We start from the raw sequence: 13,986 nt of genomic DNA on the forward strand, positions 1-13,986 counted from the left end.
ATTATTTTAATGTACCGAAGTACATATGATATTTCCATGCATATGATATTTCCATCGGATCCCTTGCCGCCCTATCTGTTACTTGTATTAAGTTATGTTTCCAGATGAATGCGTTTACTAATGACTGGGCTTGACACATCCCTCCCTCTATTGTACCCTGCCAGTTTACCTGGGGCAAGTTTAGGTCTGCCGCACGATAACATATTGGCCGCGAATGTGTCTATTTTCCAACATCTCTTATTTTACACATTACATCCAAGCCTTCTTTCGGAGTTCTGTATAAACCGATGACGTATAATATGTTTCGTGAATAATCATTCGCTATGTCTACACCCAACATTTCGAATTCTGAGTCTTTAAAATTTTCAGCGCTCTGCAAACACTCTTTTACACATATAAATCCTACACGGTCGCGTCTGTATGTTACATAATCGTTTCTAAATACTTCCGAGTCTGCTACTTCGCTGGAAAGCCATGATTCCGTTCCTATTATGACGTCAGGATTATGCTGGAAAGCCATGATTGTGCGAATCTCCTAGGTTCCAGAATTCAACTGATTGACCTGCAGCACTATTAAAGACTAACCATTACTTACTTACTGGCTTTTAAGGAACCCCGGAGGTTCATTGCCGCCCTCACATAAGCCCGCCATCGGTCCCTATCCTGAGCAAGATTAATCCAGTCTCTATCATCATACCCCACCTCCCTCAAATCCATTCCAATATTATCCTCCCATCTACGTCTCGGTCTCCCCAAAGGTCTTTTTCCCTCCGCCCTCAAAACTAACACTCTTCATGCATTTGTGGATTCGCACATACGTGCTACATGCCCTGCCCATCTCAAACGTCTGGATTTAATGTTCCTAATTATGTCAGGTGAAGGATACAATGCGTGCAGTTCTGTGTTGTGTAACTTTCTCCTTTGTCCTGTAACTTCATCCCTTTTAGCCCCAAATATTTTCCTAAGCACGTTATTCTCAAACACCCTTAACCTATGTTTCTCTCTCAAAGTGAGAGTCCAAGTTTCACAACCATAAGGAACAACCAGTAATATAACTGTTTTATAAATTCTAACTTTCAGATTTTTTGACAGCGGACTAGATGATAAAGGCTTCTCAACCGAATAATAACACGCATTTCCCATATTTATTCTGTGTTTAATTTCCTCCCGAGCATCATTTATATTTGTTACTGTTGCTCCCAGGTATTTGAATTTTTCCTCCTCTTCTAAAGATAAATTTCCAATTTTTAGATCTCGATTTCCTACAATATTCTCGTCACGAGACATAATCATATACTTTGTCTTTTCGGGATTTACTTCCAAACCTATCTCTTCACTTGCTTTAAGTAAAATTCCCATGTTTTCCCTAATCGTTTGTGGATTTTCTCCTAACATATTCACGTCATCCGCATAGACAAGCAGCTGATGTAACCCGTTCAATTCCAAACCCTCTCTGTTATCCTGGACTTTCCTAATGGCGTACTCTAGAGCAAAGTTAAAAAGTAAAGGTGATAGTGCATCTCCTTGCTTTAGCCCACAGTGAATTGGAAATGCATCTGACAGAGACTGATCTATTCGAACTCTGCTGTACGTTTCACTAAGACACATTTTAATTAATCGAACTAGTTTCTTGGGAATATCAAATTCAATAAGAATATCATATAAAACTTCTCTCTTAACCGAGTCATATGCCTTTTTGAAATCTATGAATAACTGATGCACTATACCCTTATACTCCCATTTTTTCTCCATTATTTGTCGAATACAAAATACTTACTATTACAGGACATAATACTGCTGATCCCTGTTGTTTCCGCTGTGGCCGCCACAACCGCCTCAATCTCCCCCCTTGCCGCCGCCACGTCCTCCGCCGTTGTCTCCTCGTCATTCCTGGTTTCCAGTTTCCGTCGTCCAGCCATGACTTGGGGTCCACGAAAAATTGTGACTCTAACATGAGTAGGTTTTGTGATACATGATCCTAAAATTTAAAAAAAAGTTCATTCACGCACGACGATTTTCGTATATAAGTAAGGTACATATTTAGGGCGGGTTGGATAGACTTACAGGTCTCCCAGTGGTCACATCGATTTCTACTAATCAATACTATAAGTTCAAGGCATTTTCAAGGAATTTTATCAAGTTCCTATAGTGGTTGGGACATAAGTAGCGTTTATCCATATGGCACAATATTTAGTAAGGCAGTAAACATCTAAAACCTTACCAAAGTCGATGCTGATCAGTACAATGATATTGTTCAAAGAACCTGGCAAGACGTAACAGCTGACAAAAGAGCAACGATATTATGAAGTGTAGCCACACACTACAAAAAAAAATACACCTAAACTGTGAAAAGTAATAAGGAAAAGGAACAAAAATTAACAATACTCAAATAAGCAAGAGTGACGCCCACTTTTAAATGTCCTGACATATGCAGACTTTTACTTAAATACTCTTTTGGAGATTATAAAGAGAAAAAAAAAATATAATCTAAGGCCGTGTCTCAAAGCTCAAGTCCAAACTAGACACTAGTGACTAGCAACTAGGTGACTTGTAAACTACACACTAGGGAGCTTTGGAAATGCATGCTTGAAACATGGCCTTCTTCATAGACTATTTTTCTAAAAACCATGACATCACGGTGCAGCACTGAATTAAGAAGGCAGTGTCCTAATGCAGTTTCATTACGAGTTATGTGGAAAAGATGAGGGTTTAATATATTACAATAATGTTTAAAACATTGTACAGAATGTACTAACAATGTCAGTGTTCAAAGTTAACGTGTTATTCTACATTATATTTACATTATTTCACTTCCAAAGCATTTTCAGATTTCATAACCCCAATTGCTGATGAGGTATCCATGTTTGTTTAGTGAACAAGTCATCAATCAAGCAAGCACTTTCTTTTACTAGCTAGTACGGACTTGATTGCTATGCACTATGTAGCTTTGGATCATAACTTCTGATGTCACATCCGGCTATTTAGTCAACAATCTAGTTCACTTCAGCTGAAAATGTAGCTTTGAGACAGGCCCTAAGTAAGGCAGTAAACATCTAAAACCTTACCAGAGTCGATGCTGGTCAGTACAATGATATTGTTCAAAAAACCTGGCAAGACGTTAACAGCTGACAAAAGAGCAACGATATTATGAATTGTAGCCACACACTACAAAAAAAAAAAAAAAAAAAACCAAAACTGTGAAAAGTAATAAGCAAAAGGAAGAAAACTTAACAATACTCAAATAAGCAAGGGTGACGCCCACTTTTAAATGTCCTGACATATGCATACTTTTACTTAAATACTCTTTTGGACATTATAAAGAGAAAAAAAATATATAATCTATACATCTACTTGTTCACAAAAGAACAATGAGACAGCGCCAGTTTTAAAAAATTGATATTTATTCGATTTTTTCAAGTCATTCTCCTCTTAAACACGGAATGCTTACAAAAATGTAAAGTGGTAATACATGTCTGCATTGTTTCACATAGTAGGGTGCAACAAATATTTTTACTGTTATACAAATGAGAAATTTCTTTCTAAAAAGCACTTACTTAGTAGTCAAAACTTCATTCAATATCAACTAAAAGTAGTATTTTGCCAGATATTCTACACCAAAGCAAAGCTATCCCCCCTCCCCTTCTTTTTGCTGATATACATTGCGTGACATATACTCCAGGTCAGCTTACTTAATACTCTAAGTGTGAAAACTAACCATTTTTCCCCTATTACTACATATGCTAGTGGATTATAGTGATTTTCTAGCTCTCCGGTTGAATTTTCTTTTACAAACTTCGTTTCGAATTTCGGGTAATGACAAATACTACAACTGGCAGTTATTTTCTAACTGTTATGTTGGCATCAATAACTTCGGTTTGCAGTAAAGTAAACTGATGAAAATGCAAGTATCTAGGCTTGTGAATTAATTAGTAATATGCTATTGGTATTAATCTTAATATCAATACACAATTAAGTTCTGTTTCGTTGCGATACCAATTTAACTCTATATTCAGGTATGTGTAGTTAAATAAGAAATAACTTATACACCTACCTCGTATGAAACAAGCATGTAAATATATTGACATTTTAATGATATTCTTTCGTGTTCAGATTTTCTATTAAATGTCCAAGAGAGGAAAGTATTTTAAGTAAGTTATACATTTTAAAGCGGTGTACTGTTTTCGGAATTCGTCCTAATCATTTCACGTGATCAAACTACAGTTTTAGTTAGGTCTCGTGAATCGTAAACTGTTTCGTTAATTAAACCAATGAATTTCATATATATTATTTTAATGTACCGAAGTACATATGATATTTCCATGCAGATGTTCTGCGTCATCATACGATGAAAGAGTAATGGAACGGATCCCGGCCAACTAGTCACTCATAACGAGTGCACCTCAGCACATGTGTGGACTTCAGCCCTACGTTCATAGTCACCTATGATGTAGTGCAGAGGGCGGCCACTAGAGGGAACCCAAGAGTTGGAACTTAAACTGAGACGATTCTGTCCGACACTAGGATGGGTTTCTGGTGTGGCTTAGTGGATAAAGCATCAGCACGTAGAACTGAAAACCCGGGTTCAAATCCCGGTGCCTGAGAGAATTTTTCTCCATTCCATTACTATTTCATCGTATGATGACGCAGTATATCTGCATGAAAATATCATTTGTACTTCGGTACATTAAAATAATATGTATGATATGCGTAAATCACTCGGATCCCGGCCAACTAGTCACTCATAACGAGTGCACCTCAGCACGTGTGTGGACTTCGGTCCTACGTTCATAGATATCTATGACGTAGTGCAGAGGGCGGCCACTAGAGGGAACCCAAGAGTTGGAACTTAAACTGAGACGACTCTGTCCGACACCAGGATGGATATCCGGTGTGGCTTAGTGGAAAAAGCATCAGCATGTAGATCTGAAAACCCGGGTTCAAATCCCGGCGCCGGAAAGAATTTTTCTCCGTTCCATTACTCTTTCATCGTACAATGAATTTCATGTTACCAGACAAAATAAATTTTAATATTAAATCATACGAATCCTAATTACCAACGTAATATAGACGATAAATCGGAAACATATATATATATATATGCTGGTCTCTTAAGCAGAAGGCCCGGGTTCGATTCCCGGTCGGGTTGCATTTCTTGGTAGAGGTTTTTCAGGATTTTCCCTCAACCGTAAGGCAAATGTCAGGAAATTCGGGCCACAACATCCCTGGATATCACTAGCCTCATTCACCACCGAAATCATATTAATAAGAAATCAGTAATACATATACATTCACCGTGCACTTCACAACCAGTCTCACCTATAGTACACAGAACTTCGGATTTCACACAAAAGATTAACTCGCGATATGACCAGAGATTCTAAAGCGAGTATAAATAACAGGGAGAGAGAAAATAAATTAAATTATACCAATGCACTTTCGCAATCTTTGCATCAGAACGACTTTTTGAAGCCCTCGCTTTTAAAATACTTCTCGTAGTGTTTGCTTCGGAATTCTTTTTCGGCGTTCCGACTTCAGAATTTCTTGCAATCATTCCTTGTGACTAAATTTGTGTAATGTGTTTAGTTACGTGGATCTTGAGAGTGAAAGATTGTGTGAAACATTTGCCACAGAAGTCACACTTAAACGGCTTCAATCCAGTATGGCCACGAGTATGAACTTTCCAACAATCATATCTCATGAAAAGTCTTCCACACGTGGGGCACTTATATGGTTTTTCACCTGTATGCGTACGGATATGGGCTGCTCGAGCACCCCACGAGGTGAAACATTTCCAACAATAATCGCACTTGTATGGCTTTTCACCAGTGTGAGAACGTATGTGCACTTTACAAGCTTGCGATGAAGAAAAACCCTTACCACAAACGTTGCATGTGAATGGTTTTTCGCCACTATGGCTACGTACATGGATTTAATAATTCCTTGTTGTTGCAAGACGCTTCCCACATATTAAGCACTTGAAACGTTTTTCCCCCGTGTGCACTCGTAAGTGACCTCTGAGATTACCAAAATTACGGAAAAATTTCCCACAGTTCTCACACTTGTATGGCTTTTCACCAGTATGAGTACGAACGTGAACTCTAAGAAATTCTTTTTGTGTGAAATTCTTGCCACAAGTATCACATTTGAATGGCTTTTCACCTGTGTGCGTACGTATATGGTGTTTGAGAAGTGAAACAATTCTGAAATATTTCCCACATGTATCGCATTTGAATGGTTTTTCACCTGTGTGCGTACGTATGTGGACTTTGAGACGTGAAGGCAATCTGAAACATTTGCCACATGTATCGCATTTCAATTTACTTTCGCGTTTGTGCGTGTACAAATGCACTGAAAGTTTCCTGCGTGTCAAAAAGATCTTGCCACATATATCACACTGCCCTGGCTTTTCTTTCACGTGTTCGCGTGAGTCTGGCTGCACGTTGATCTCTCTTCTACGTGATTTTCTGTAAACCTGAGGATGAATGGTGCCTTTACTCGCTGGATTCTCTGACACACAATTCCCATCGCTTGTGTTCTTTTCCTGTAGTGTTTCAATCTTTCCAGCATTCAAGCAGCTGCAATCAAAAGGTGCCAAATTTGTGAAGATAATCCCACTTGAATATTTTCAGCCAATGAACGAGCTCAATGGCACTATACCAATGAGAATCGAGTTACACTGAAGTCAAAAGCACAGTCTAGTATACACAGTTACGAAGCTCAATACGTAGTAAATATGCATCCACAGATAGTTGCTAACCACTAGTTCAATAAAAACGAATTTATATTGTGATTTTAATTTAGCACATCTACCTTCCTTAATTGTAGACAGAAAATTTACCATATCACTCCTATGAAATTAGTGTACGTGCGATTGTGTTGCTTCGTCTCTTAGGTAGTAGGTATAATTGAGTACTCAATTGTAGTATTGAAATACAGACAAATAGAATGTGACGGATGTCATACATGACATTATGTTTAATAACAATATACGAATATAAGTTATATATAGTAAACATAACCTATAGTATCCATATGACATAACATGCATATGTAGTGGCAGGGCATTGGAGACCACTAAAATTAAACAGAAAGGGGCAACTGGAACAGTAAACATAACCTATAATTTCAACATATCTAAATATCCATGCAATGCAACTGAAAATTATTGAATCGTGCATAAATGAATGTACAAGAATTTCGCAATATTTAATCGAAATAAAGGCAAGTATTACACATACGAACAACGTAATTTTCACACCAAAAGAATATTACACCTTAACTCGCAAGGAATTATGTCTGAAATGTCTCATAATCATTGTTTTAAATTTTATTAATGCAATTACACTACATTTTAGGGAAATATATGTCACGCTTTATGCATTCCAATTAACTTATATGGTTGAAACGCCGCCCTTCGTGATCAAGCTATCGCGAGAAATGCAAAAAAATCATCCCAAGCTTCGTGACTGTATATACTAGACTGTGTCAAAAGCTTGCTGTTCCAAATTCTTATGCGACAATTTTTTTCTTCCTGTGTTTATTTCTTCTGCTTATATAGTCTCTCCTTCGACATATCATCAACCACACAATTAAATATTAATCACAGTCTTAACATGCACAAATAATTTAATTACGAGAATTGCAAAATTAAAACACTCCGGTTCACAATAAAATCAAACATGTTCTCAATTATAGCTATGCAATGATAAGCGAGTACAAAATATAGTGTAGTTATAACCCCAAATTTAAATGTCATATTCAGAGTTCAGATAAGTTCGTGAATTATAATATCAAATAGTTTGTTTTATTTTCAGCCTATCACTTATCAAGTTATGGCAGCAGAAGTAGATTCTGTTACATCAATTACAACATATTAAAATATGCATCAAGAATATTTTCAACTTTTTTATGTAAGTCATCTTCAGGTGATGTAATTTACTAACAAACAAGTACAATTGAACGTAAGTGAAAGGATATAAAGATAAAAACACATATAAAACACAAGTAAACATTTTTATGCTCGACCATGCCGAAATGTAATAATTATACACCTGGTAGCAGTAATTAATGCATGTCATTAAAGTACACCTATTCATTAAAGTTCAGGTTTTCGATAATTCTCGGATATGCAATCGAAAGATAACAAGGGAAACGTCATGGAGGCTGGAAATCCAATACTGTCGCAGAAGGTTATGTTCTGTTACTATAATAATTAGCGTTAATTGTAAATAATATTCAAATAAATTAAATTTGTCATCTCGTTTTTCAATTCTAAATCAATTTCCAGGTTATACCAAAATTAGTTCATGTTATTCTCTACATCAAGGTCAATGACATTTTTGTTCCTTGGAAAAAATCAATACATTCGCGTCTGCGTACACCTCACAATTTACGAGCTATGTACAAGGTCACTTCCGATCTTGAGTCAGATACAAATAAAATCAATACGTCTGAATAATTTCAAGTTAGAAATATGGTCGAGCATAAAAAGTCGTATGAAACTTGCCTATAATGGTAATTAAGACGCGCGTGTGAAAATTATGAAACTCGCTTGCGCTCATTTCATGAACAAACATACTTGCGTTTTAATTACTATCATTATAGACTCGTTGCATAATGTACTAAACCTTGCTTGCTGATTTTAAAGAGGTTAAATGGCGTCAAACATAGTATTAAATTAAAACATTCAGAAGAAAAACATCCCAGTAAATATGGTTGTAATTAGAAACAGTATATTTAAATGGCAGACAATGTGCCGAAGGTGAAGAATTAAAATGGTTTATAATTCTTTTAAACTGAAACCTGAGGCTCGTTCACTTATAATACAATCTTCGACATGTTGGAATTCTGTAGGTAGTAGATGTAAGATCATTCGCAGTCTTTCACCGCAATGGGAGGCATAATTATGAAAGTGTGCAGTAGAGGCTTTCAGAAGCTGTAGCCTTCTCATCTTGGCGTTACATCAAAATTTAGAAATTGTTACAATACACGAAATCAAGCACCTCAACAGATATTCACCACTGTTAAATATGTGTTCTAAATTCAATGAATTGTGTAAAATATGGATTCAAGATTTCAGGATTTATTATAGTATTGAAGGTAGCTGATATAAAATAATATTGGTAAGTATCTACGTGTTACTCTGTCTTCTTCTTTTATACAGACGTGGACAAATTATTAGCAAAATTGAAGATTTGTATTACATATTTTTACAAAATATGATTCTTCAGCTTAGACTATAGTTCACATTTTTGCGTATTTCTAAATTATTAGCAAAATTGAAGATTTTTGCATATTTTTTTACAAAATTTGACACTTCAATTTGGACTACAGTTTACATTTTGGATATTTCCAAATTGTTAGCAAAACTGAAGATTTTTATTATATATTTTTACAAAATTTGACTCTTCAATTACTACAGTTGACATTTTTGCATATTTCTATCTATTGTAATGATAGAAATATGCAAAATTGTCAACTGTAGTCTAAATTGAAAAGTCAAATTTTGTAAACAGAATTATCATAAAAAAAACGTCAATTTTGTTAATAATTTGTCCACGTCTGTATATTTTACATTTTGTACTTATATCTGTATTTATCAACTTTTAAATTTTCTTTAATTCTATTTATTTCTGTATTTATACATTTTTTGCAGGAATTTTTTTATTTTATTCTTTTATGGAATAAGTAACTGTAATCTTTACAGTGTATTGTAATTGTGGCATTGACTTACTACAAACAAATAAAAAATTGAATAAATAATTGGAATAAAAAATAAATAAATCAGCAAAAATTAAATCAAAGTCAATCTTTTTAATTTGATCGGGTTATTTTACGACGCTGTATCAACATCTAGGTTATTTAGCGTCTGAATGATATGAAGGTGATAATGCCGGTGAAATGAGTCCGGGGTCCAGCACCGAAAGTTACCCAGCATTTGCTCGTATTGGGTTGAGGGAAAACCACGGAAAAAAACCTCAACCAGGTAACTTGCCCCGACTGGGATTCGAACCCGGGCTACATGAAAGTCAATTAAACAAATAAATAACCATGTAATAACAAAATAACTAATTTATTAACTAAATAACTACAGAAAATAATAAAATCAATAAAAATAAATGAATATAAATTAAAAAAAAATAAAAAGTAAATAAAAAAAGTAAAATAAAAAATCAGAAAGTTAATAAAAAAAATAAATTACAAATTTAAAACTAAATAAAAATAAAATCAATTCAAGAAAGAAGAAGAAAAAATGAAAATCAACAAATAAAACAATGAAATAAATAAAAATTAATGAAATACATATTAAGGAGCGAATAGAATATATGAAGTAAAAAATAAATACGAACTAAATAAATAAATAAATAACTGAATTAAAATTAATAAATGAATAATAATGAAATTCAAATTAATCACATAAAAATTAATAGAACTTAATGAAACAAAAATTAACTAACTAAATAAATAAATAAATAAATAAATAAATAAATAAATAAATAAATAAATAACAAATATATAACGAAATAAAGAAATAAACAGTCTTCGTTTACTCATTTTACATCTTATACTTATTTCTTCATTTACGGAATTTTTTAATATTTTAATTTATAATTTGTATTATCTCTTATTTCATGTATTTTTTTCTATTTGAATTGTATAAATAACTATAATATTGTACTGGGTACTGTGATTGGGCATAAATAAACAAACAAGTAAATGCCTGCCTTATCGGGACCTAGTTACAGACTTGTACATTTCAGAAGTTAAGTACTACAATACTTGAGAGAGGAAAATGCTAAGACGTGAGGATTTTATACACTATGTTCTAATTTAAACGAAGCAGCTAAAGCAAGTCAAAGTGAAGGCTCCACATTACACCCACCTCTCATCCAAGGCTTCGTCCGCCTCTGTTATCACTTCCTGCTCCAACTCCTCCTTGACTATGTCCAAGTCCCATGCCTCTTCCTGGAATATAAGAGCATACGGGCTATTCCATCTCAAGTCGACCGAAATATAAAGAAAATTGACCTTGCGATTTTTAAATACAATGAAACTTTTTCTGTCCGTTGAAAACTGTGATACAATGCTTTGTGCAAAGTTTAAGGCATCAGAACTTCATAGTGTTTAAATTTAATAGTAAATTATGCAACGAGCCTATAATGATAGTAATTAAGAAGTGAGTACGGATATTTATGAAACGAGCGCAAACGAATTTCATAATTTTCATACGAGCTTCTTAATTACCATTATAGGCGAGTTTCATACGACTTTTTATGCTCGACCATATTTCTAACTTGATATTATTAATTTTTTTAGCAATGTCCCGTATGTTGTGAGACATGCAGGGACGCGAAAGTATTGATTTTTTCCGAGGAACAGATGTCCACATTGACCTTGCTAGGCCATAAGAACCTACTACAGAGATAACATTGAAATTAAATTAGACATTGAAAAACGGGATGACAAATTGAATTTATTTCAATATTATTTACAATTAACGCTAATTATTATAGTAACAGAACATAACTTTCTGCGACAGTATTGGATTTCCAGCCTCCGTGACTTTTCGCTAATTCTCTTTCGATTGCTTATCCGAGAATAATCGATACTTGCGGTTTTATAACGGTAGAAAGCTGACCTGTCATTGGCTGAACAGTTGTAAGCTGAGCCGTCATTGGCTGAAAGACCTGACCTTTAATGAGTAGGTGTACTTTAATGACATGCATTGAAGGTCTGCTACTAGGTGTATAATTACTACATTTCGATATGGTCGAGCATAAAGTATTTAAATTTATCGTATTTTCATAAAATTAGCAACTTTAAACTGTTGTGGCTCCGAAACCCTTTCACACAATGATCAAAATCATGCTTTATTTTGATGCTGAGATGTTAAAGTTTATATTGACATGTAAACAGTTTTTCTTACTTTTTATGGAAATGGAGAAATTTAGACGCCTTGGACCACGAAAAAATATTTTAAAAATATACGGTTAGATTCTGCATTGAAAGTACAAATAAACACATATTTTTTACTGATGGCACGTTGATAAGAAAGTATTGAAAATATCAAATAAAGAAAATAAATAGTACGCGCGTGAACTAACCAGCTGACTGTGAGACGGGAGCTAGCCGAGGCAAGCAAGGCCAGGAGACATAAACACGTGATGTGTCGTCTAGTAGCGCATAGCTGGGCTAGCTTTATCACAGGTTTTCATAAACACAGAAGTAAAATGACTCCCAACGCTCGCTTATCTTCATCTCTCGACCAGTGTGTGCGGTACTGCGCCGTTCATGTCCGGGTGTGTGAAAATAATCTATTTAATACCCTCGAAACTTATTGCCGAGCCACTAAGCAAACAATACCGAATCCCTTTTAATAATGCAAGGTTTTTTTCTCAATATTTTTTACATTTTTACAAATTGGCAAAAAGCCTGAAAGTAGGTAATATCAGATTATCTGTCTTTCTGTATACAATAAAAATAAGGATTACCTCTTAACATAACCTACCAAATGTCAGCTTCAAAATAAGCTTCCGTTCAATGTTCTGCAGTAAATGGTTCCAGAGTTCTGAGCACTGAAAGAGGCTTGTTTTTATAAAATACACTAAATTTGTCGAAAACCGTTTAACTTTTGATAGTATATTTTTGAAAATGCACTGTCCTCAGCACCTGGTATAAATAGGGAAAAAATTAGAGTATTAAAAAAATGCGAGGTTTCTTACTGATCGATTTCATATGGAATAGCCCATATGAACAACTGTTCCACCATATTTATTTGCTGGACAAATTAAATCAGTGATCTGTGACATCATTTCTAAAAGCAATCGTGGAATTGTGCTTCATATAAGAACCTCGGCAACATCATCGAGAACTCCGAGTGAGTGTGCGGAGAACAGTTGATAAGTTTCAATAGTTTTTGTGATGTTTATAAACTCTTCATCTAGACTGTAGATATTAGTAACAAAGTACGTGTTTCTGATATCGAAACCATATCGATTTACGTTCAAGGAGTGCAGGAAAGGTACAAATCTGACCGTGGATGTATTATGTCTTCATAGGCATGACTGTAAATTCAGTCTTCCGTGCGATTTGCGAAAGTAAAAATCATAAAGTTCATACATACTCTTTCTGAGGACGAAAAGTTGTACAGTTATTTCATGGAGGATAATGGCACAGTTCACACTGTTCATGTGTCAATGACTGCCATTCAGGAAGCGTTTGATGACAGGGTGGTAAGTCATTGATTATGGCCTGCTCGATCGCCAGACTTAAATCCTTGCGATTTTTATTTATGGGGTACATTGAAAAGTAAAGTTTACGGGAATAAACCACAATCACTTGAACTCAAATTATCTGGCATGAAATTCGAACCATTTCGGAGAACAAACTCCAACGAGTTGCTGGACATGTCTTCAGATGTGCAGCCTGCCAGATATCACAAGGACGTCATTTGGAACATGAATTGTGAATTCGGTAGGTACATCATTAAGCAATACTAACCGCAAAAGCGTGGAACGAACTCTCCATGTATGAAAATGTCGTTACATATGAACCAGTCATCGTGAGTGTGGTTAGGAATCTTGCCATGGCTGGTTCACCCTACCAGAGAGCTGCATTGGAGTTAAATCGCTCACTTGAACTCTGTCGCATGCTCGAGTAAGGTAAGATCGGTCGTGATACGCTCGTAATAAATAGGAGCACCGACATGTCTTATCTTGTATGGAAGGCGACAGATAAGATACACATATGTTTTGCTCACACGGTAAAAATAAGGCTTTATTTTCTGGGTTTATGACAAACGTCTAATGGAACGTACCAAAACAGTAACATGAAGTTATGAATAAAATAGTATGAAAAACTTCGATATACAGTTATAACTGCTAATTAATAATTATTCAATATTTGATTTACCACATATATAATATGATAGGTCCATACATAGTGTTCCGCCTATGTACTGCGACAATGTAGAAACGTTTTACAAAA

At 35.0% G+C, this 13,986-nt stretch overlaps 1 protein-coding gene across 9 annotated transcripts in view; it reads right to left on the bottom strand.

Moving 5' to 3' along the window:
- LOC138691991 (zinc finger protein OZF-like) overlaps positions 1-13,986 on the bottom strand; it is a 95,152-nt gene that overhangs the window by 17,282 nt on the left and 63,884 nt on the right. For 5 of the 9 annotated variants that reach the window (XM_069814720.1, XM_069814721.1, XM_069814723.1 and 2 more), the window contains 2 exons: positions 10,883-10,965; positions 5,587-6,575 (listed from right to left, as the gene is read on the bottom strand). In XM_069814720.1, the coding sequence (XP_069670821.1) occupies positions 5,930-6,575; positions 10,883-10,965 (729 nt within the window). In that variant the 3' untranslated portion in view covers positions 5,587-5,929. Of the gene's footprint in view, positions 1-1,777; positions 1,979-2,221; positions 3,142-5,586; positions 6,576-10,882; positions 10,966-13,986 lie in introns of those variants that run through there. The other 4 variants (XM_069814717.1, XM_069814709.1, XM_069814715.1 and 1 more) reach the window with 3 other exon arrangements.

This window comes from Periplaneta americana, chromosome 16, assembly GCF_040183065.1.
Source record: "Periplaneta americana isolate PAMFEO1 chromosome 16, P.americana_PAMFEO1_priV1, whole genome shotgun sequence".
NCBI lineage: Eukaryota > Metazoa > Arthropoda > Insecta > Blattodea > Blattidae > Periplaneta > Periplaneta americana.